The sequence below is a fragment of the Neoarius graeffei genome, chromosome 3 (genome assembly GCF_027579695.1).
Source record: "Neoarius graeffei isolate fNeoGra1 chromosome 3, fNeoGra1.pri, whole genome shotgun sequence".
In the NCBI taxonomy this organism is placed as follows: Eukaryota; Metazoa; Chordata; class Actinopteri; order Siluriformes; family Ariidae; genus Neoarius; species Neoarius graeffei.
In genome coordinates, this window is record NC_083571.1 from 32,367,359 (window position 1) to 32,391,034 (window position 23,676).

General features: G+C 47.0%; 1 protein-coding gene across 1 annotated transcript in view; it reads left to right on the forward strand.

The window, feature by feature from the left end:
- Positions 1-22,247, forward strand: part of LOC132882763 (FERM and PDZ domain-containing protein 1) — a 97,130-nt gene extending 74,883 nt beyond the window's left edge. The window contains exons 10-16 of the mRNA XM_060915872.1: positions 6,693-6,829; positions 7,092-7,215; positions 7,325-7,417; positions 16,241-16,423; positions 16,507-16,651; positions 17,079-18,107; positions 18,259-22,247. Of these exons, the coding sequence (XP_060771855.1) occupies positions 6,693-6,829; positions 7,092-7,215; positions 7,325-7,417; positions 16,241-16,423; positions 16,507-16,651; positions 17,079-18,107; positions 18,259-20,825 (4,278 nt within the window). The 3' untranslated portion in view covers positions 20,826-22,247. The remainder of the gene's footprint in view (positions 1-6,692; positions 6,830-7,091; positions 7,216-7,324; positions 7,418-16,240; positions 16,424-16,506; positions 16,652-17,078; positions 18,108-18,258) is intronic.
- The last annotated feature ends 1,429 nt before the right edge of the window (positions 22,248-23,676 follow it).

A 23,676-nucleotide genomic window follows, 5' to 3' on the forward strand; every position in this document is an offset into this window, starting at 1 on the left:
GCAGCATCATTACAGATGAACAGAGAAAAGAAATGGAGAAAAACTTCTAGATAAATTAAAATAAATTAAGTATTTACATATACAAATATAAAAGAATAAGATATGGGGAAGAGAGGAAGGGGGAGGGGGGAGAAGTGGGGTTAGGGTAAGTGTGTGTGGGGGGGGAGCAGGAAAGATATTGCACTTTATATTGCACATTATATTGCACATTGTCTGGTATTGCTTATTGTTAGGCTAGGCTAGGCTACTGCTCCTTCCCGTCCTCTGTCCTCCTGTTACCCCTCCTCCCCCCCAGAGAGGAGTTGTACAGTCTGATGGTGTGAGGGACAAAGGAGTTTTTGAGTCTGTTCGTCCTGCACTTGGGAAGGAGCATTCTGTCACTGAACAAGCTCCTCTGGTTGCTGATGACGGTGTGCAGAGGGTGACTGGCATCGTCCAAGATGTTCAGTAGTTTGTCTATAGATCTCTTCTCTGCCACCGTCACCAGAGAGTCCAGCTTCATGCTGACCAGAGAGCCGGCCCGCCTGATCAGTTTGTCCAGCCTGGATGTGTCCTTCTTGGATGTGCTGCCCCCCCAGCACACCACGGTGTAAAACAGGACACTGGCGACCACAGACTGATAGAACATCCACAGGAGTTTCCTGCAGATGTTAAAGGACCGCAGCCTCCTAAGGAAGTATAGCCTGCTCTGTCCCTTCCTGTATAAGTGATTGGTGTTGCAAGTCCAGTCCAGCTTGCTGTCCAGCCACAGCCTGAGGTACTTGTAGGAATCCACAGCCTCCACCTCGACTCCTTCGATCAGAACTGGTCGTGACCTTGGTCTAGACCTCCCAAAGTCAATGACCAGCTCCTTGGTCTTCGAGGTGTTGAGCTGCAGATGGTTCCTGTTGCACCACACAGCAAAGTCCCTCACCAGGCTCCTACACTCCTCCTCTCTGTCGTCACTGATACACCCAACGATGGCTGTGTCATCGGCAAATTTCTGAATGTGACACAGCTCTGAGTTGTAGCAAAAGTCCGTGGTGTACAGGGTGAAGAGAAGAGGGGCCAGCACCATGCCCTGGGGTGCTCCGGTGCTGCTTATTACAGTGTCAGATGTGATGTCCTTCAGCCTGATGTACTGTGGCCTGTCAGTGAGGTAGCTGGAGATCCAGGTGACCAGGCAGGGGTCCACTCGCATCCTGTTCAGTTTGTCCTGAAGCAGTAGGGGCTGGATGGTGTTGAAGGCACTTGAAAAGTCCAAGAAGAGGATCCTCACTGTGCCATTTCCCTTATCCAGATGCGAGTGAGCTCGGTGTAGCAGGCAGAGGATGGCATCTTCCACACCAACACCTGCCTGGTACGCAAACTACAGACAGTCCTGGGCATGGTGTACCTGGGGTCTGAGGAGGCTGAGGAAGAGCCGCTATAACGTCTTCATCAGATGTGAAGTGAGCGCCACCGGTCGGAAATCGTTCAGCTCGCTGGGCCAATTCTTTTTGGGAACTGGAATGATACATGATGTCTTCCAGAGGGTTGACACTCTCCCCAGCTGCAGGCTGAGGTTGAAGATGTGTTGGAGTGGTTCACCCACTTCAGCAGCGCAGGTCTTCAGTAGTCGTGGACACACCTTGTCCGGGCCTGCTGCTTTCCTGGGGTGAAGCTTCCTCAGTTGACCTCTGACCTGGTCTGCAGTAATGCATAGAGGAGTCTGTGTTGAGGTGGGGGAGGAGGGGGAGGAGGGGGCTGCTGTGATGACTGGGGGGAGGTGTGTTGAGGGAAGAAGGAGAGATGGCTTCAGTGAGGGAGAGGGTGGGGGGACGTGGGCTGGTTGAACTGATTGAAGAAGTCATTCAACTCGTTCGCCCTCTCCACTGTCCCCTCAACGACTCTGGTCTTTGTATTGTAGCCTGTGATGGTTTTCACACCTTCCCAGACCTCCCTCATGCTGTTCTCCTTCAGCTTCTGCTCCACCTTTCTCCTGTAGCTGTCCTTAGCTTCCCTCATACAGCGTTTCACCTCCTGCAGGGCTGCTTTCATCGCCTCCCTATCCCTGCTCCTGAAGGCGGCCTTCTTCCTGTTGAGGACAGCTTTGACTTCCTGTGTTACCCACGGCTTATTATTAGGGTAACACTGTACAGTCTTAGCAGGGGAGACCACGTCTGCACAGAAGTTGAGGTAATCTGTCAGACTGTGTCAGCCCCTCTATGTCCTCACAGTGTGGGCTAAGCAGCACATTCCAGTCCATGATGTCATAGCAGTCTCTGAGGGCATCTTCCATTTCAGGGGACCACCTCCTGATGAAGCTAGTTGTTGCAGGCTGCCTTTGAACCGGGGGGGTGTACTTCAGCTGTAGATGAACCAGGTTGTGGTCAGACTTCCCTAGTGGGGGGAGGGGTGTGACTCTGTATGCATCCCTCACATTAGCATACAGCTAGTCAATTGTCCTGTTGTTCCTTGTTGGACAATCCACAGCCTGGTAAAAAGCAGCCAAAGTAGAGTCCAAAGTAGCATGATTAAAGTCCCCAGAAATGATGATAAATGCCTCAGGGTGCTGTGTCTGCAGCCTTGCTGTGACAGAGTGAATCCTCTCACATGCAACGGCTGTGTCTGCCTTCAGAGGGATGTAAACACAGATGGTGATCATGTGACTGAACTCCCTCGGCAGATAATATGGCCACAGGCTAACGGCTAGCAGCTTCAAGTCCGGGCAACATAAAACTGTCTTTATGGAGATATGTCCCGGGTTACACCAGCAATTGTTAACATAAATGATGAGTCCCCCATCTTTGTTTTTCCCGCATGCATTCGTGTCTCTGTCGGCTCTCACAGCAGTGAATCTCCACAGGTCCATGTTAGCATCCGGTACAAGGTGTGTTAGCCATGTCTCCGTAAAGATAAACAAGCTGCTCTCCCGGTAAATTCGCTGGTTGTTCAGAGCGGAAAGCTCGTCGACTTTATTCGGTAGTGAGTTCACATTCCCCATGATAACGGAGGGAATGGATGGTTTGTAGCGCCACCAGTTGTCTGCTAGCCTAGCCTTTAGCTTAGCTCCAGCTTTGCAGCCCCTGGGTTTCCTCCTCAGCTCAGCCGGGATGGGGTGTCATATCCCGGCTCATCCCATTGTTTTCAGGGCCAGCAGCTCCTCTCTCGAATAAGTGAGAAAACTGGCTCCTGGTTGCGTGTTAAAGTTTAAATTTTTCCATGTTATATAGTTAAACACACTATGTCTTTGTAAGAAGAGCAAAAAAGTAAAAAAAGGTGGAAAAAAAAGAGGTTTAAAGAGCTAAAAATGACAGAGCTACTGGAGAAGCAGCCGTCTCACACAGTGCCCATACATATGTGTATGGGCGCTGTCTGTGATGTTAGACTCACGCTTAGCATGACAACTCATGCACTTGAATAGATCAATAACATATGACTTATAGTATTGTATGAGAAAGTGTGGAGTGAATGAGAAGTATATTAGAGTGGTGCAAGACATGTATGAGAACAGTGAAACAGCAGTGAGGTGTGCAGTTGGAACAACTGAATGGTTCAAGGTGAAGATGGGACTTCATCAAGGATCTGCTTTGAGCCCTTTCTTGTTTGCCATAGTGATGGATAGCTTGACGGACGAAGCGAGGCAAGAGTCACCATGGAACATGATGTTTGCGGGTGATATTGTGATATGTGGTGAAAGTAGAAAGGAGGTTGAGTTGGGTTTGGAGAGATGGAGGTATGCATTGGAACAAAGAGGAATGAAGGTGAGCAGGAGCAAAACAGAATACATGTGCATCAATGAGAATGGGGATGAGAGTGTAGTGAAGATGCAAGGAGTAGACATAAAGAAAGTTGGTGAATTCAAGTACCTGGGGTCAACTGTGCAGGAAAATGGGGGCTGCAATAGTGAGGTGAGAAAGAGAGTGCAGGCAGGGTGGAGCAGTTGGAGAAGGATTTCGGGAGTCATTTGTGATAGGAAAGTCCCAGCAAAAGTGAAAGGTAAGATGTATAAGATAGTAGTGAGACCAGCTGTGATGTATGGATTGGAGACCGTACCCTTAACGAAGAGACAGGAGGCAAAGTTGGAGGTGGTGGAGTTGAGGATGTTAAGGTTTGCGATGGGAGTGACAAGGTTGGACAGGATAAGGAACGAGCACATCAGAGGGACAGCACATGTGGAGAGCTTGGGAATTAAGCTAAGAGAGATGAGACTGAGTTGGTACGGGCACATCCTGAGAAGAGATGCAGAGCATGTTGGAAGGAGAATGTTGAGGATGGAGCTGCCAGGCACACAAAAATGAGGAAGGCCGAAGAGGAGATACATGGATGTGGTGAGAGAGGACATGAAAGTGGCAGGTGTGGTAGAGAAGGATGCGGAAGACAGGAAGCAATGGAGACGAAAGATCCGCTGTGGCGACCCCTAATCGGGAGCAGCCAAAAGAAGAAGATTATACAGTATTTTATTTCAATGTACAGTGCCTTGCAAAAGTATTCATACCCCTTGAACTTTTTCACATTTTTCCACCTTACAACCACGAACTTAAAAGTTTTTATTGAGATTTTATGTGATAGACCAACACAGAGTAGCACATAATTGTGAAGTGAAACGAAAATGATAAATGGTCTTCAAAATTTTAAACAAATAAAAATCTGAAAAATGTGCTGTGCATTAGTATTCAGCCCCCTGTACTCTGATACCTCTAAATACAATTCAGTGCAATCAATTGCCTTCAGAAGTCATCTAATTAGTTAATAGAGTCCTACTGTGTGTAATTTACTCTCAGCATAAATACACTTGTTCTGTGAAGGCCTTAGTGGTTTGTTAGAGAACACTGAAGAACAAACAGCATCATGAAGACCAAAGAACTCACCAGACAGGTCAGGGATAAAGTTCTGGAGAAGTTTAAAGCAGGGTTAGGTTATAAAAAATATCCCAAGCTCTGAACATCTCAAGAAGCACTGTTCAATCCATCATTCAAAAATGGAAAAAGTATGGCACAACTGCAAACCTACCAAGACATGGCCGTCCACCTAAACTGACAGAGCAAGCAAGGACAGCACTGGTCAGAGAAGCAGCCAAGAGGCCCATGATCACTCTGGAGGAGCTGCAGAAATCCACAGCTCAGGTGGGAGAATCTGTGCACAGGACAACTATACACTAGTACACTCCACAAATCTGGCCTTTTTGGAAGAGTGGCAAGAAGAAAGCCATTGTTGAAAGACAGGCATAAGAAATGTAGGGGACACAGCAAACATGTGGAAGAAGGTGCTTTGGTCAGATGAGACCAAAGTTGAACTTTTTGGCCTAAATGCAAAGCGCTATGTGTGGCGGAAAACTAACACTGCTCATCACCCTGCACACACCATCCCCACTGTGAAACATGGTGGTGGCAGCATCATGCTATGGGGATGCTTTTCTTCAGCAGGGACAGGGAAGCTGGTCAGAGTTGATGGGAAGCTGGATGGAGCTAAATACAGGGCAATCCTGGAAGAAAACCTGTTGGAGGCTGCAAAAGACTTGAGACTGGGAAGGAGATTCACCTTCCAGCAAGACAATGACCCTAAACATACAGCCAGAGCTACAATGGAATGGTTTAGATCAAAGAATATTCTTGTGTTAGAATGGCCCAGTCAAAGTCCAGACCTAAATCCCATTGAGCATCTGTGGCAAGCAAGACTTGAAAATTGCTGTTCACAGATGCTCTCCATCCAATCTGGCTGAGCTTGAGCTATTTTGCAAAGAAGAATGGGCAAAAATTTCAGTGTCTAGATGTGCAAAGCTGGTAGAGACATACCGCAGCTGTAATTGCAGCAAAAGGTGGCTCTACAAAGTATTGACGCAAGGGGGCTGAATACTAATGCACATCACATTTTTCATATTTTTATTTGTTTAAAATTTTGAAGACGATTTATCATTTTTGTTTCACTTCACAATTATGTCCTACTCTGTGTTGGTCTATCACATAAAATCTCAATAAAAAACTTTTAAGTTCGTGGTTGTAAGGTGGAAAAATGTGAAAAAGTTCAAGGGGTATGAATACTTTTGCAAGGCACTGTATATTGAATCACTTTGTACATTATGAAGGCTCTCAACGTTTCTAGCATCCCATATGCTGGCCTGTATTTTATTTTATTGTTTTCATTCTTTATACTGTATTTATTTTACTCTTGGAACGGTTGTCATTTTGTGTTAAATTTATATTTTATGGCCTTCCAAGGTAGGGCAGGAGGGGTTGGATGGGAGGTGGGGAGGGCTGTTTGTTGAAGAGATGAAAACTAAAAGGAAAATTATTGCATTAATTGTACATTGTATGACTTGCCTCTGTGCTTCAATTTAAAAAAAGAGTAAAATCTGTTTTTGAACCTGGATGCAGTCCACAAACCTGTTCTCTGATCCATGTCTAAATGCCAACCACTTCCAGGGCATGTTTGCTTGAACATCATATCACTTCCTGTTTCAGGTTCATAATTTGAGTTAGAGGAATGTAGAATTTGCAGGGCCTTCTCTATATTTTGTTATGTAACCAATCAGCTTAGAATGAAACGATTCACGTGATCAGTGTCTAGCCACAGTAAAGGGATGATAAATAAATCACACCAAACACATATTAATAAGAAAAATATGGCTGTACCTCCCATTTATAAAAACTCGACAGTAGAAATGAGCCAATGACTGTCAAAAGTAAAAAAGAAAAGCCCTGACAATCACTTTGTTCAATGTGTGTATATAGAGCGTGAGCGATGTCCTGCATGAGAGGTTTGCTGTGGAGATGAAGTGTAACACAGCGCTCAGACTGGCAGCTCTACACATACAGGAGAGACTTGCCAGCACCGGGCAGTCTCCCAAAACACCGCTGAAGGCCATCACGTAAGTCTCACACATTACAGGTGACACATTTTCCAGTAAACAAAGTCACTGTTATGAAACACTTTTTACTGGAGTTCAGTAGCAACATGTCTTCATAGACTGGTGACCTGTCCAGGGTGGACCCCGCCTCCCATTCAGTGTCGGCTGGGATTGGCTCCAGCTCGTCCATGACCTGCAATGGATATGCGGTGAAGAAAATAAATGGATGAATGAATGAATCGATCTTGTTTGTGTGTGTGTGTGTGTATTCCGGCATCCACAGGAAGGACTGGGGTATCGAAAGCTTTGTCTCCAGCACTCTGTTAAGGAACATGAGAGAGAAGGACTTGAGAAAAGCCATCAATTTACACATCAAGAAAATCCTTTTACAGGAGCACAAGAATAAGGTGTGTATATGTTTTAGAGTGCTAAAAATGTATTTAATGAATATTTATGTTGCTTTTTTTCTCATAGTGTACACGTGTGTGTGTGTTGTTTGTTTTTGGGTTTTTTTAGGCAATGACGGTAAACCAGGCCAGACTCAGCTACCTGAATGAGATGTCTGAACTCAAGTCTTTCGGGGGAAAATCCTTTAGTGCCACCATGATGGTAAGAACAGTAAATTCTTATACCTCGTCCCTTTGTTGAAGTCCAAAATTCAAACCAAATATTACGAATTTGGCCAAAAATGCAGAAATTATACAGTAAACTGTGTAAACAAGTTGTGGTTAGCTGTTTGACTCAGGTAGCTTGCGAGAGACTTTACAAACGGCACAGAAATTCGACTGTGTATAAAGAAGTCCATCATAAATACAAAAAGGAGGTTAAAAAGGAAGCAGCTGTGAGTGTGACACTCATGAAGATAATTAGTCTCAAATTGAGACTATTCAAAACATATGTTCTTTTTTTTGCATAACTTTATCCATAGCATATATACAGTGGTGCTTGAAAGTTTGTGAACCCTTTAGAATTTTCTATATTTCTGCATAAATATGACCTAAAACATCATCAGATTTTCACACAAGTCCTAAAAGTAGATAAAGAGAACCCAGTTAAACAAATGAGACAAAAATATTATACTTGGTCATTTATTTATTGAGGAACATAATCCAATATTACATATCTGTGAGTGGCAAAAGTATGTGAACCTCTAGGATTAGCAGTTAATTTGAAGGTGAAATTAGAGTCAGGTGTTTTCAATCAATAGGATGACAATCAGGTGTGAGTGGGCACCCTGTTTTATTTAAAGAACAGGGGTCTATCAAAGTCTGATCTTCACAACACATGTTTGTGGAAGTGTATCATGGCACGAACAAAGGAGATTTCTGAGGACCTCAGAAAAAGCGTTGTTGATGCTCATCAGGCTGGAAAAGGTTACAAAAGCATCTCTAAAGAGTTTGGACTCCACCAATCCACAGTCAGACAGATTGTGTACAAATGGAGGAAATTCAAGATCACTGTTACCCTTCCCTGGAGTGGTCGACCAACAAAGATCACTTCAAGAGCAAGGTGTGTAATAGTCAGTGAGGTCACAAAGGACCCAAGGGTAACTTCTAAGCAACTGAAGGCCTCTCTCACATTGGCTAATCTTAATGTTCATGGGTCCACCATCAGGAGAACACCGAACAACAATGGTGTGCATGGCAGGGTTGCAAGGAGAAAGCCACTGCTCTCCAAAAAGAACATTGCTGCTCATCTGCAGTTTGCTAAAGATCACGTGGACAAGCCAGAAGGCTATTGCAAAAAAGTTTTGTGAACGGATAAGACCAAAATCAAACTTTTTGGTTTAAATGCGAAGCGTTATGTTTGGAGAAAGGAAAACACTGCATTCCAGCATAAGAACCTTATCCCATCTGTGAAACATGATGGTGGTAGTATCATGGTTTGGGCCTGTTTTGCTACATCTGAGCCAGGACGGCTTCCCATCATTGATGGAACAATCAATTCTGAATTATACCAGCGAATTCTAAAGGAAAATGTCAGGACATCTGTCCATGAACTGAATCTCAAGAGAAGGTGGGTCATGCAGCAAGACAACAACCCAAAGCACACAAGTCGTTCTACCAAAGAATGGTTAAAGAAGAATAAAGTTAATGTTTTGGAATGGCCAAGTCAAAGTCCTGACCTTAATCCAATCAAAATGTTGAAGAAGGACCTGAAGCGAGCAGCTCATGTGAGGAAACCCACCAATATCCCAGAGTTGAAGCTGTTCTGTATGGAGGAATGGGCTAAAATTCCTCCACGCCGGTGTGCAGGACTGATCAACAGTTACCGGAAACGTTTAGTTGCAGTTATTGCTGCACAAGGGGGTCACACCAGATACTGAAAGCAAAGGTTCACATACTTTTGCCACTCACAGATATGTAATATTGGATCATTTTCCTCAATAAATAAATGACCAAGTATAATATTTTTGTCTCATTTGTTTAACTGGGTTCTCTTTATCTACTTTTAGGACTTGTGTGAAAATCTGATAATGTTTTAGGCCATATTTATGCAGAAATACAGAAAATTCTAAAGGGTTCACAAACTTTCAAGCACCACTGTATAAAACTAACATGGAAAGGGTTAGCACAACAGAACTTGGCTCCAAATTAAGTGCACCCGAAATCAAACCCATATTCGATTCTCAGTTGGGTTTTCTAAACCAGAAATTTTTCGAAAACAAAAAAGAAAAGAAAATGCACTGATAAGCAATAAGAGAAATGGTTATTCACACAAAATCTTCATAAACCTGGTCTTAAACACCTCACATGATCAATCCACGTTCACAAACCCAACCATTATGATTTTCCCCCCATTTATAATCTATTTGTAAATGTTTGGAGTTCATTTTCACGCCAAATCCCCCAGAATGTTTAATCCAGTTCAATTAAATTCTATTTAGATAACACTTTTTTTTTTTAAAGATTTTTTTTTTGGGCTTTTTCACCTTTATTGGATAGGACAGTGTAGAGACAGGACAGGAAATGATCGGGAGAGAGAGACGGGGAGGGATCGGGAAATGACCTCAGGTCGGAATCGAACCCGGGTCCCCGGATTTATGGTATGGCGCCTTAGCCACGACGCCCCCTAGATAACACTTTTAACAATGAACATTTTCACCATTGTCACAATGTCAGGGACCAAACAGGAGAGGAGATCAAATGCGCTCAAACAACAGTTTATTAATAACAGGGGAAAAGGGAGAATGTGTGTGGGTGAAGTCCAGTAGCAGAAGAACTGAGAGGCAGGGATGGCTGGTGGTGACGTCTGAGGTCTCCCATCCAAGTACTGACCAGGCCCGACCCTGCTTAGCAGCTGAGATCTGACAGGATCAGGTGTTGTCAGAGAGGTGTGGCAATAGGCTGACAGTACTTGGGTTTCAGGCAGTCTCCTCAGCAGGCAGGAGTTAGAGAGCAGGCTGGAACACAGAGTCACAAATCAGGTAGCAAGATAGGGGACAGAAATGCAGGGTCAGGTTACCAGGGCTGAAGAGTAAGGCTCCAGGCAGAGCTGCTCACACCAGGCAGATGGAGAGGCTGGCGAGCAGCAGGGCTGAGCGAGCTGGAGATCAGGCGAAGGTACAGGAGAGGCAGGCAAGAGGCAGAGTCGACAGAACGGAAGGCAGATCAGGTTACCGGGGCTGGAGAGCAGACAGAGTCAGACGGAACAGGATATTTTCAGGAGTCAGAGTAGTAGGAACACAGAGCAGGTTATCAGGCTGAGAGTTGCAGACGATCTGACACAGAAGCTTGGGAGGACTGCAGCTTAAATACACACAGGGGGAAAGCAGGTGATCGGCAACAGCCAATGACAGTCACTGAAAGATAATAAGAGGAAGTGAGTGCAGGCGTGGCCGGTAATGCTGAGTGGAGATGTTACCTGAAGAGAGAAGCCCACAGGTAGGACCATGACAGAACCCCCCCCCCCTCAAAGGACGGCTCCAGAAGTCCCTAGCCACAGATCCACCAAGACGGGCGGGAGGAGGGGGAATACCGGTGGAGGGTTAGAACTTCTCTGACCGGTCAGAGTCCAAGGCCTCAGGATCTGGTTCAGGATCGGACTCAGGGACAGTAGCGGTGGGTGCATCGTCATTCCGACAAGGCCCCTTTTGTCGACCCCTCCGGTTGGCCGGCTGGTCCAGATGCAGGCGATGAAAGGTGCTGATGAGGGTACAGTCTAAGATTCTCCCAGCAGGGACCCACATCCTCTCCTCAGGACCATAGCCCTCCCAATCCACCAGGTATTGGAGGCCCCTGCCCCTGCGTTGTGACTTCAGCAGTCGCCGGACGGAGTAGACCGGGCCACCATCGATGAGACGAGGAGGAGGAGGAGAAGGTGCAGCTGGGACCAGCGGGCTCTCGTGCACTGGCTTGATCTTAGAGACGTGGAAGGTGGGGTGCACTCTCATAGATTTGGGCAGTCGGAGCCGGACAGCACACTGGCTGATGATCCTCTGGATAGGGAATGGTCCGACGAACCGAGGTGCTAGCTTACGAGACTCCACCTGGAGGGGCAGATCCTTGGCAGATAGCCACACGTTCTGGCCCACCTGGTAGGTGGGCGCAGGCGTCCTCCGCCGGTTGGCGCCAGTAGAGTAGCTGGTGACTGACTTGAGGAGTGCAGCGCGGGCTTGAGACCAGGTGCGGCGGCATCGGCGTGCATGGGTGAGGGCAGCCGGGCAGGTGACCTCTCCCTCCTGGCTGGGGAACAGGGGTGGTTGGTAGCCATACACACAGTGGAATGGGGACAGCCCGGTGGCTGAGCTGGTGAGGGAGTTGTGAGAGTACTCCACCCACAGCAGGTGCTCGCACCAGGCCCTAGGGTTGTGTGACGCCATGCACCGAAGTGCCTTCTCCAACTCCTGGTTAGTCCGTTCTGACTGGCCGTTGGACTGGGGTCGGAATCCGGAGGTGAGGCTGGCGGTGGCCCCAAGTAGGTGACAGAACTCCTTCCAAAAAGAGGAGGTGAATTGCGGCCCCCAGTCCGAAACGATGTCCTTGGGCAGCCCATGGATGCGGAAGACATGTTGCAAGACGATCTGGGCAGTCTCCTTGGCTGACGGTAGTTTAGGGAGGGGAACAAAGTGTGCCATCTTGCTAAAGCGGTCCACGATGGTGAGTATGACCATCATCCCATTAGAAGGGGGTAGACCCGTAACAAAATCCAGGGAAATGTGGGACCAGGGTCGCATTGGCACGGGCAGAGGCTGGAGCAAACCAGCAGGAGGCCGGCTGGAGGACTTATTTTGATTACAGGTAGGGCAGGCTCGGACGAAGTCTCGCACATCCCTGCTCATAGTAGGCCACCAGAACCGTTGGGCGAGCAGGTGCTAGGTGCGAGTGGAACCAGGGTGGCAGGCTAGACGGGAGTCGTGTCCCCATTGTATAATCTGGGACTGCAGGTCTTCAGGAACGAAGAGGCGACTTGTGGGGCATGCACTGGGGCTGGGTTGGTCATGGAGGGCTTCCCGCACTCGTTCTTTGATGTCCCAGGTCAGAGCAGCAACGATACAGGGGTCAGGTAGGATGGGAGCCGGGTCCTTGGAGGGAGCATCATCCTTCTGGAACTGGCAGGAGAGTGCGTCAGGCTTGGTGTTGCGAGATCCGGGCCGGTATGAAAGGGTGAAATTGAATCGGGTGAAAAAGAGAGCCCAGCGGGCCTGTCTGGGGTCGAGTCGTTTGGCAGTGCGGATGTATTCTAGATTCTTATGGTCTGTCCAGACCAGGAATGGGACTACGCATCCCTCCAGCCAGTGACGCCATTCCTCCAGGGCAAGCTTGACTGCCAGCAGTTCCCGATTGCCTACGTCGTAATTGTGTTCGGCCAGCGATAGCCGGCGGGAGAAGAACGCACAGGGATGGAGCTTGTTGTCATCCGCAGACCTCTGTGAGAGCACTGCCCCGACTCCCACGTCCAAGGCGTCCACCTCAACGATGAATTGCCGCTCCTCATCAGGCAGCCGGAGGACGGGAGCGGTGGTGAATCGAGCCTTGAGGGTGGCAAAGGCTTCGTTGGCGGCCGGAGTCCAGGTGAAGGGCTGTTTGGTGCTGGTCAAGGCGGTGAGGGGTGACGCAATGGTGCTGTAATTACGAATAAACTTTCTGTAGAAATTTGCGAAGCCCAGGAACTGCTGAAGCTGCTTCCTGCTCTCTGGTACTGGCCATGAAGTAACTGCAGAGACTTTGGCAGGGTCCATCTGGATGCTCCCTTCTGCCACGATGTACCCCAGGAACCCCACAGACTTGGCATGAAACTCACACTTCTCCGCCTTGATGAAGAGAGAGTTTTCCAGGAGGCGACGGAGCACTTGCTGGACATGCTGGGTGTGTTCGGACAGGGTTTTAGAGAAGATCAGGATGTCGTCGAGGTAAACGAACACGAACTTGTTCAACATATCTCGCAGGACATCATTCACCAGAGCCTGGACTACCGCTGGCGTGTTGGTAAGGCCAAACGGCATCACCCGGTATTAATAGTGACCGGTGGGGGTGTTGAACGCGGTCTTCCACTCATCTCCCTCCCTTATCCGAACCAGGTGGTAGGCATTCCGGAGATCGAGTTTGGTGAAGACCGTGGATCCCTGGAGCAGCTCGAAGGCGGAGGTAAGCAGTGGGAGAGGGTATCGGTTCTTGACGGTGATGTCGTTGAGACCCCTGTAATCGATGCAGGGGCGCAGGGATCCATCCTTCTTTTCCACGAAGAAGAACCCAGCGCCAACAGGAGAAGAGGACGGACGGATAAGGCCGGCAGCCAGAGAGTCACTGATGTAGGCCTCCATCGCCTTCCTTTCTGGGGCGGACAGAGAGTAGAGACGACCCTTGGGTGGTGCAGTGCCTGGGAGGAGATCAATGGCACAGTTGTAGGGCCAGTGAGGAGGCAAGGAAGTGGCCTTGGTTTTACTGAATACCTCCCGAAAGCTGTGATAACACACTGGGACATTAGTGAGGTCGGGGGCAGAGCTGGCAGGTGGCGTACGGGTGTTTAGGATGGCGGCTCGTAAGCAGGTCCGGTGGCAGTCCTTGCCCCATTCTCTTATCTCTCCAGTGGCCCAATCAAGGTGAGGACTGTGCTGGCGGAGCCATGGATAGCCCAGGATGAGGGGTTGGCCGGGGGAACGGAGCAGGTGAAATTGGATGGTTTTGTGGTGGTTGCCTGACAGAGTCATCGGAACAGGGGCAGTGAGGCGGGTGACGGTGCCAAGGAGGTGGCCATCCAGCACCCTGGCTGGCATGGGAGAGGATAAGAGATGGCTCTGTAGACCCAACTGGCGTGCAAGCTCGATGTCCATGATGTTAGCCTCGGTGCCAGAGTCAATCAGGGCGGCCAGGGTGTGGGTGGAATCCAACAGACAAAGACAAACTTGGAGCATAGGTTTCTGGCTGGTGGAGGACTTGATGGTCATTGAGCCCAGCCGGGCCCCTCCTGTGTCCGGTGAGCTCGTCGCTTTTACTGGGCAAGAGGCAGCATGGTGACCGTCACCCCCACAGTACAGGCACAGATTGGAGGTGATCCGACGCTGGCGCTCTGCCGGGCTGAGGGAAGCACGGCCGATCTCCATGAGCTCTGACTGGTCCAGAAGGCTCGGCGGAGAAGCAGCAGGAGACGTAGAAGGGGCTGGGTTACTCCGTGCGCTGGTGACTGACTGAGTCTGGCGGGCCCTCTCTCGTCGACAGGTCCGGACCCAGCGGTCAATGCAGACGGCCAGGGCAATGGCCTCATCGAGTGTCGATGGTTGTTTGTGCAAGACCAAATTGTCCTTCATGTAGTTGGCCAGGCTGTGCAGAAAAGCGTCCACCAGCGCCTGCGTGTTCCACTTGCTGCGCCGGGCCAAGGTCCGGAAATCGATCGAGTAGTCAGCCACTGTTTGTCTGCCTTGGCGAATACTCATCAGTCCTCCGGATGCCTCTACTGACGACGAGCCCAGGTTGAAGACCTTGGTCATCTCCGCTGCAAGCAGGCACACACCGATGTCCGGCGTTCATACTCTGAAGTCCCCCACAGGCGGGCGCGGCCAGTCAGACGAGTGATGACGAAGGCCACCTTCGCTGCCTCCGACGCGAAGGTTCTGGGCTGCAGGTCGAACAGTTACTGGCAGCTGGTCAGGAAAGCAAGGACTTGGGAGGGGTCACCGTCAAAACGCTCCGGACTGCCGACCTTGGGTTCCGGGGCATCGAGTGTAGCAGGAGCACCTTCCGGAGCTGGAACGTCAGCAGCGGGTATGACGGGGGCTGATGCAACGAGGGGCTGCGGTGGTTGACTCGGAGGAGCAGGGGGTGCTAGGGCGGTGAGCAGCTGGAGTGCTTGGTCCAGTCGTCGTTGCTGTTGCCCAAGCTGGATCAGGGCTGTAATGTCAGCAGACATCCGACTGACCTCCCCTTCGGTGCGCTGCAGCCCGTCTAGGGCGGAGGGTTCAGCCGCTGACTCCATGTAGTGTTCAGATCGTTCTGTCAGGGAATGAACAGGTGAGGAGATCAAATGCGCTCAAACCACAGTTTATTAATAACAGGGGAAAAGGGAGTTGGGAGAATGTGTGTGGGTGAAGTCCAGTGGCAGGAGAACTGAGAGGCAGGGATGGCTGGTGGTGACATCTGAGGTCTCCCATCCAAGTACTGACCAGGCCTGGCCCTACTTAGCTTCTGAGATCAGACGGGATCAGGCGTTGTCAGAGAGGTGTGGCAGTAGGCTGACAGTACTTGGGTTTCAGGCAGTCTCCCAGCAAGCAGACCCTCAGCAGGCAGGAGTTAGAGAGCAGGCTGGAACACAGAGTCACAAATCAAGTAGCAAGATAGGGGACAGAAATGCAGGGTCAGGTTACCAGGGCTGAAGAGTAGGGCTCCAGGCAGGGCTGCTCACACCAGGCAGATGGAGAGGCTGGTGAGCAGCAGGACTGAGCGAGCTGGAGATCAGGCGAAGGTACAGGAGAGGCAGGCAAGAGGCAGAGTCGACAGAACAGAAGGCAGATCAGGTTACCGGGGCTGGAGAGCAGACAGAGTCAGACAGAACAGGATATTTTCAGGAGTCAGAGTAGTAGGAACACAAAGCAGGTTATCAGGCTGAGAGTTGCAGATGATCTGACACAGAAGCTTGGGAGGACTGCAGCTTAAATACACACAGGGGGAAAGCAGGTGATTGGCAACAGCCAATGACAGTCACTGAAAGATAATAAGAGGAAGTGAGTGCGGGCGTGGCCGGTAATGCTGAGTGGAGATGTTACCTGAAGAGAGAAGCCCACAGGTAGGACCATGACACACAAAGCAGCTTTACATATATTTGGATACAGATTTCGATTTCGATTTATTCCTAATGAGCAAGCCAAAAGTGACAGTAGGAAGGAAAAACTGAGAAGACATGAGGAAACCTTGTGAGGAATCAGACACAAAAGGGAACCCATGCTCTTCTGGGTGACTCGGGTTAGTGTGATACACACTCCTCTCTCTGTCTTTGCAGCTGCAAGACAGGGAGTCTACGGTGAGCTTGTTGGTGGGAGCACAGTATGGGGTGAGTCAAGTGATCAATCACAAGCTGAGCATCATGACCTTGCTGACGGATTTCAGCAGCATCACCAAGGTGGAGCTCGTAACAGAGTCGGAACATGTTAGTCTGGTCAAGATCTACATGCAAGACATTAAGGTACATACTGTAGGTGCATTCAAAGGTATCTCACAGGACATACTCCTCATATACATTCTCCTCATTCTTTCTCTCCCCTACAGCCCATAACATTGCTATTGGAGTCAGTGCCTGCTAAAGATTTGTCATGTCTCATAGCTGGTTATTGCAAAGTATTCATAGATCCTCAAATCTGTGTGTTCCCATGGATAGAAGAAGCAAAGAGCCACCGTATATCTGCAGAAGAAGGTAGGAAGCCATACTCCTTAAATGATACATACAATAAAAGCAAAGTAGAATAATGACACTTGATTGTTTTGTGCTAATTCTGAAAGAGTCCAAGCCATAGAATTTTAAGTTCACGTCTTTCTGTGCACTTTGGTTCGAGTGCTGGCTCCCCCCTGTCATGTCTGTGTCTCACCTCAATTAGTTTAATTATTGTTTTAATCTCATGGTGATCAAAGACTTGGACTGAGACATGAATGGATCATAAGACTTCGCAACAAAACTACAAAATGGCAGGATATGCATAAATAAATGAATTAAGGGCTTAACACAACACAGTCAGATCACACACCAATGGCAGGACAGGAGTGGAAACAGGACTAGAACAGAAGCACATGGTAATGTAATGTACTGTAATGTAATATGGTGTGGATATATGTGTACTGTGTAGGTTATGTATCGAGATGCTGCAGCGACTCCGAAGACTCAGAGGTAGATGCCCTGCTTGCTCATGCTACAATTCCTACCCAGACTGATTCAAACACCAATTTGGTTAATAGTCAAGTTGTAGGACAAGAAGAAGAAAAGACCAATGCAGAAGAAGAGGAAGATGTGGAAGACAAGAGTGAAAAAGAAAGTGTGGAGAATGGAGCTGGAGAAACAAAGAAAGTAAAACTAGAGGAGCAGGCTGACTCGACGCATGCAGCTGAAGGGGAAACAGTAAAACCTGATGCAGAAAATGAAAAGGAGCATGAACAAGAGGTCAAAGATGAAGAGCCACCATGTATCATCATTGTGGAGGACCCACCATCAGAGGCATCGGATTCACTTCATACCGACTCGCGCTTCGTAACCAGCATGTCCAGTGACTCCATGGATGCGTTAGAGGAGGATGACTTTTTGACCTACTTCTCCACTAACTGTGTTAGCCAGCTGAATGTTAGAGACCATTACCTCCATGTTGATACTCTTGCACCATATCCAAGTCAACCGGATTGCCAAGATGGTGATTTCAATGATGAACTGTGTTCCACTGAGTTCCCTGCCAATGATGATGAATTCTTATGTTTTGCTGCCCTGTCTAACATTGCAGAATGTCTTCCCAGTCCAACTGAGGCCAGTGAGGACGAGTATTCAGAGCATGGACTTGATGAAGATGAACAAGAGGCACCAGAGGATGTTTTCGAAAGCATCGAGCCTCCTCATGGAGAGTGTGTGTTTACATTCAACGAGGGTGATGCACAACACTACTACAACATCTGCTCTAATGTAACTCCAGATAGCTGTCACGTCCATGCAAGAACAGCTTTTCCTCATCACACTCAAGAAGAAAACAATGAAGAGGTGGAGCGGGAACGTGAACCTGTGCCCATCCTTCTGCCTCCTCCAGGTTTTGGGGACAGTAGCTCAGATGATGAGTTCTTTGATGCCCAGGATAGATTCATTCTTGAGGAACCTTTGTCAGCACCAATGCATAAAGGTTTGTTCCCATTATGTACTCTCATATACATGCATGTATTTGTGATTCTTAAATGGCGAAAAATCTGGAGTTTAGATCATTTGTAGTACATCATGTCTGTATGTCTTTAAAGATAAAAATCTTGTGTTTATTCATACCTCTCACCTTTCAGAACACTCTAGAGATTCAAGTGTCATGAAGCGTACTCTAAGCCTAAGTAACACTGGCATCAGTGCTGGTGAGCGAAGGAAGTGGGAAGGAGAGAATAAAAAGAGAGAGAGAAAAGATAAAGAAAAACTAAAGAAGGAGACAAAAAATGAAGTTCCAAGGTTCCGCAAGAGAAGCAGAAAGCGTCGTTCCTTCATGGAAACAGAGTACACCTCTTTGGTATCATTTCCTGAAGAAGACCGAACAAAAAATTACAACCAAATCCCAAATCACTGGTTGGGACCCAGACATCTTAGTGAAAGCCACCTTGGTGGGCTGTCAAATCAAAGCTCCTGTCCCACAGGCTCATCTCTAACAAATGCTGAGGGTGGGCCAGTACAAATGGAATCAAAACTCATCACCCCGTCCAAACTGAGTGGGCCTGGATCCCATCATCTCCTGCATGGTAACAAAATCAGTAAGGCAAGTCAGCAGAAACAACAGGTTATATTGATGGAACCAGATTCCATGGAGTTTAAGTCTGTCACCGAAATCATGTCCACTGCTTCACCTGCTATTATAGCAGTACGCACCTCGACAGGGCCTAAAGTAAAAGGCAATGGCATGAGCAGTGCTGATGGACTTGAAGAAAAAGGTGCAGCAGGAGGGCTGGTTGAAAGATTGCCTGATGATCACCTGTTTTTTGGAACTCCAAGCAGGGACTATAGTGATGATGCTTTACCTGTGAAAAGAAATGACCAAGAATCCCTGACAGAAGATCCCTCTCAGGAACCTTTGCACAGGAAACTGAGTTGCTCACTTCCACAATTAGACCAAACACCTGCATCTAGCTTGCATTCTTTGGGAGTCCCAACCATATCCTTTACTCAAAACCCAGGCATGGACAGGCTTGATGTAGAAAATCTGGAAATGGGCATTCAAAAATGTTCAATAGAGCCAACAGAGAGAACAAGAAGTCAGAGCATGTCTGCAATATCTGACAGTAGTGGTCTCTTTTGTTTAACAAGGCACACGTTCCCTCAGACGGATCCTGTAGTCTGCACAAGAAAACCACATTTGATTGACACAGGCAGTTCTGACGACCCATTCACCAAAGGAATATCCTCCACTGTATCTCCTGTGCAGCTTATCCAGGGACACGTATTCACTCAGTGTTCTTCTGGCATCCTTGGCCCCCTCTCTGCTTCAACACTGCAGGGAAAGATCCAGAACTTGCCCCTGTACATGTCTCGTTCCCAGGAAATGCTAGCAAGTAACAGTATTCTTGTAGATAATGCCAAACCAGCAAGGAGATTTTCTGAAAATATGACCACAACTGAAGTAAAACCTGAAGCAGTCACGGAGGTGGTTGAAGAGTTTGGGGAAGTAGTTTGCAATAATCTTTATGTGGAAAGAGTACAGAAAGCTGAACCCAAGGAACTCTCTTGGCCTCTCCAATCACCTTCAAGTCTGAAATCAGTTGACCCTGTCACTGTCAGCCCTTCATCTCTTGTGGTTACTACTCAAAACCTTCATGGACCATGGGGTGTCGTGACGTCACAAGAGATCAGCGGATTACAAGCAGGAAGCAGTCCTCTTGTGGGTGCACACCCACAACCTCTTACAAATTGTGAATCCAAGCCCACCAACACCCAGCTACAGACCCTGCCTGACCTTACTTGCAGCTCGATGCTTGCCTCAGTATGTGAGACAGTAATCGAGAGTGCTGAAACACCTATGGAGGTTTGTGGCTGCCAATCAGCATACACCAACTGCTTCAGCAGTGTCTTGAACAATGGGAGTTTTGATGATGAACTGACGGTCTATGAGTTCTCCTGTAGGACACAGCAGAGCATGCGTGACCGAGTAGCACTGGTGACGTCTATCCCTCCTTCATCCCTTTCTGGTTCCTCTTCCTCTTTTTCACCATCCTCACCTCTCCCAGCTTTTTCTCGTGTGGTCCTACCACCTTCCTCATCCACAGAACTTGGACCCCTTCTGTCACCGTTGGACACCCCCGACTGCTTCCTCTCTGACCCTCATGGAGACGCTATCACGGCCTTACTGGCCCAGCATTACCCCTTACAACCAACAGGCTTCCTGGCTCTGCAGAGAGATGTTGACACACTATTAACTGTTCTGGATGGTGCTATGAAGGACCAAGCTTGCATCCAAGAGCATCCCAGAGACACATGTGCAGGCCACTTTTCTGAAAACAAGCGCAGGCTGCATGTGGAGGCACGAGGGTTTCTGGCTGGCTGTCAGCAGGTAGTGAAGGCTGGGCAGACCCCTGCAGAGACGCTGCAAGCTCTATCGGACAGTTTTCACTCACTGGTTCAGCTGACAGCTGTATGCCTGAGTTTCTCTAGCTGCCAGAGGTGCCAGGAACGCCACTCTCAAACCTTGTTGGGACTTACAGATGTTGCACAGACCTATCAGGAGTTTGCACGGGCAGCAGAGCGCTTGGGGATGGCTACAGAAAGAAGGACTTGCCATGAGCTCAGCATTAAACTCCTGGCCCGCCAGTGTACCGCACTCACAACTTCAGTCTTCTGCCTAACACAGCTATACCGTACACTCACGGCTCTTTGACCTTCAAACAGTAACGTCTTGCAGACATCTAACTCTAGTGTAATTCTGCCAAATCTGAGCAAATTATCAATATAGAAAAGCCTAACTATAGCAACCTAACTATGGTGTCCAAAGATGCTGACCTTCTACTGATGAGCACACACATGCACACAACACACAAAATCAGGGTGACACTGCTTATGAATGCACTCACGCACACTGACAATCACTTGTTTAAAATCGCCATGTGGTATTGTTACTTTGTCAGTGTTTTTGTTTGAATGTATGAAATTCATTTCTTATTCCAAATCTGTGTACTTTAGTAGGTTTCTTGAATTCATAAGTGGCTATTTGGGGGTAGGAAAGTTTTGGGTTTTTTTCCTTGATTGTATGCAAAATGGAGCAGTTATACACACAAGAACAGGACCTAACCTTGCCCTTTCATCTTTTGTCTTCCTCTTCTCTCTCTTTTTGGATTTCGGTTTCATGCATATGCCCACTTGCCTCTAAATCAAGCTTCATAAAAATACCTGACCTTAGATATTTCCACACCTATCTGCACACTCACCAGAGCAGAATTAACAAAGGCTCAATGTTTAATAGACACTAAAATGTATCTGTTAGTGACCAGGAAGTATACTTTGCATATTTTGAGCAGCATAATACCAAAGGGTATGAATAACTCCTTTATACTTTTTTTTGTACCAGGAGACTTGAGTCATATGACTAGCCTTTTTGAAGATGGGTTTCAAGTCCTTTGTTTGTTATTTTAATTTCCATAGGTTGGATTAGAGCCTTTTTTTATTATTATTATTTTTTTACTATAGACACATTATTTATTAAACTTTATTCACAAAGTCTGATCAGATCCACGGAGATATATTTGTGCTATATATTTGGTGTTTGGAAATGAATTTATTTCTATTTGTGCTTAATTTTAGTAACTTTAGTACTGTAAAGGAAACATGGGCTGTGATTGGGTTGCCTGCAGAGTTTGGAATCGTGACCTGTCACACACAGGTATTGCAGGATGTCACTATTTTCAACCGATTCTTTACGTTTCTCTGTTCAAGTCCTGAATCACAATGTGGAATGACTTATAACAGGAGCAGAAGATTTACCTTTCATGGTCACTGTAATACCACATGAAGATCGTAATATTACTTTTTCATACAGGTGTGTGGACCAACCTGGAAGCTGCTGTGCACTGTCCTTATTAGGCATGCTTCGTACCATACACATACTGTACTTTACCATTTACAACACGGAATAAAGGAATGCATGTCGAAACCAAAGCATGACCTGATTGAGTAACTGATAAATGTCAGTGGCTCAGCCACTGGCCAATTAAATGAGAGAATGAATGGATGACTATCTAGATGATGAAATGCAATCTCTTACTTTGTAATGCAGTATTCACTATTAAAATGAGACTCAAAATGAGTCGTGTTCAAGTGTCTTGCATCTAGTACTGTAGTTTCGTTATTGCTTTAGTATATGTGCATGTGATAAGTACATTATATCTTTTGTACATCAGAGAACATGCGCAGAAAAATCTGCATATATTAAAAATATTATTACTGTCTTTAGGACTACAGGAAGTCATACAAGCATTTACAGGCTTGTATAGGATGTAGATAATAGGTCCTGTGTCATGTCTTTTTTTGTTTTGTTTTTTACTTGGACAGACGTTTCCATGTAATCATGAAACACAACTGATCCAACTGAAGAACCTTTGCTATGGTTGATACCCTCATTGTCCATCCAGCACATACATGTGAGAATCTGAATGGGATTCTAGATGGATGACCAGCTCAAATTTTTTGACTCCACTATACAGTATTAACCACCAAATCCTGCAAATTTCTTCACAGCATCATGTGAAAACGACTTGGTTGTGAATTACACACCAACTCGGTCTGCAATTGCGAAGAGATCACTGACTCTAATTGGAGTGGCCCATTTCTCCATTCCTTATGCAAAGCTCTAAAGCCCTACCTCTTCAAACTCTACCCAGGATAACACTTATATCTCAGCACTGACATTTATGGTTCATGCAGTAACTGATTATTTTCCTGACTAATTTCAATAAACTCCACATCAAAATCCTCAACTTGTGTACTAGATCCCTTACCTACATGACTCTTCAAACAGATAATACCAGAAGCAATTGAACAGCTTCTAAAAATAATGAATTCCTCCCTTAGAATTGGCTATGTATCCAAATTCTTTAAACTAGCAGTTATCAACCCCCTGATTAAAAAACTTGACCTTGACCCCTGTCAGCTGTCCAATTATCAGCGAATATCAAACCTCCCCTTAAAAGCTGTGGCACAGCAGTTATGCTCATATCTACATAGGAATAACATCCATGAAGTGTATCAGTCAGGATTTAGACCTCATCATAGCACAGAGACAGCACTGGTTAAAGTATCAAATGACCTACTGTTGCCATCTGATCAGGGCTGTGTCTCCCTGCTTGTATTGCTTGACCTTAGTGCAGCCTTTGACACCATTGACCATTCCATTCTCCTGGATAGACTAGAAAATGTTGTGGGAGTTAAGGGAACTCCCCTCTCCTGGCTCAGGTCTTATTTAACTGATCGCTATCAGTTTGTTGATGTAAATGGTGATTTTTCTAGACATACTGAGGTAAAGTTTGGTGTTCCACAAGGTTCTGCCTTAGGCCCACTGCTTTTTTCTTTATATGCACTGGTGCTTGAAAGTTTGTGAACCCTTTAGAATTTTCTATATTTCTGCATAAATATGACCTAAAACATCATCAGATTTTCATAAAGTCCTAAATGTAGATAAAGAAAACCCAGTTAAAAAAATGAGACAAAAATATTATACTTGGTCATTTATTTATTGA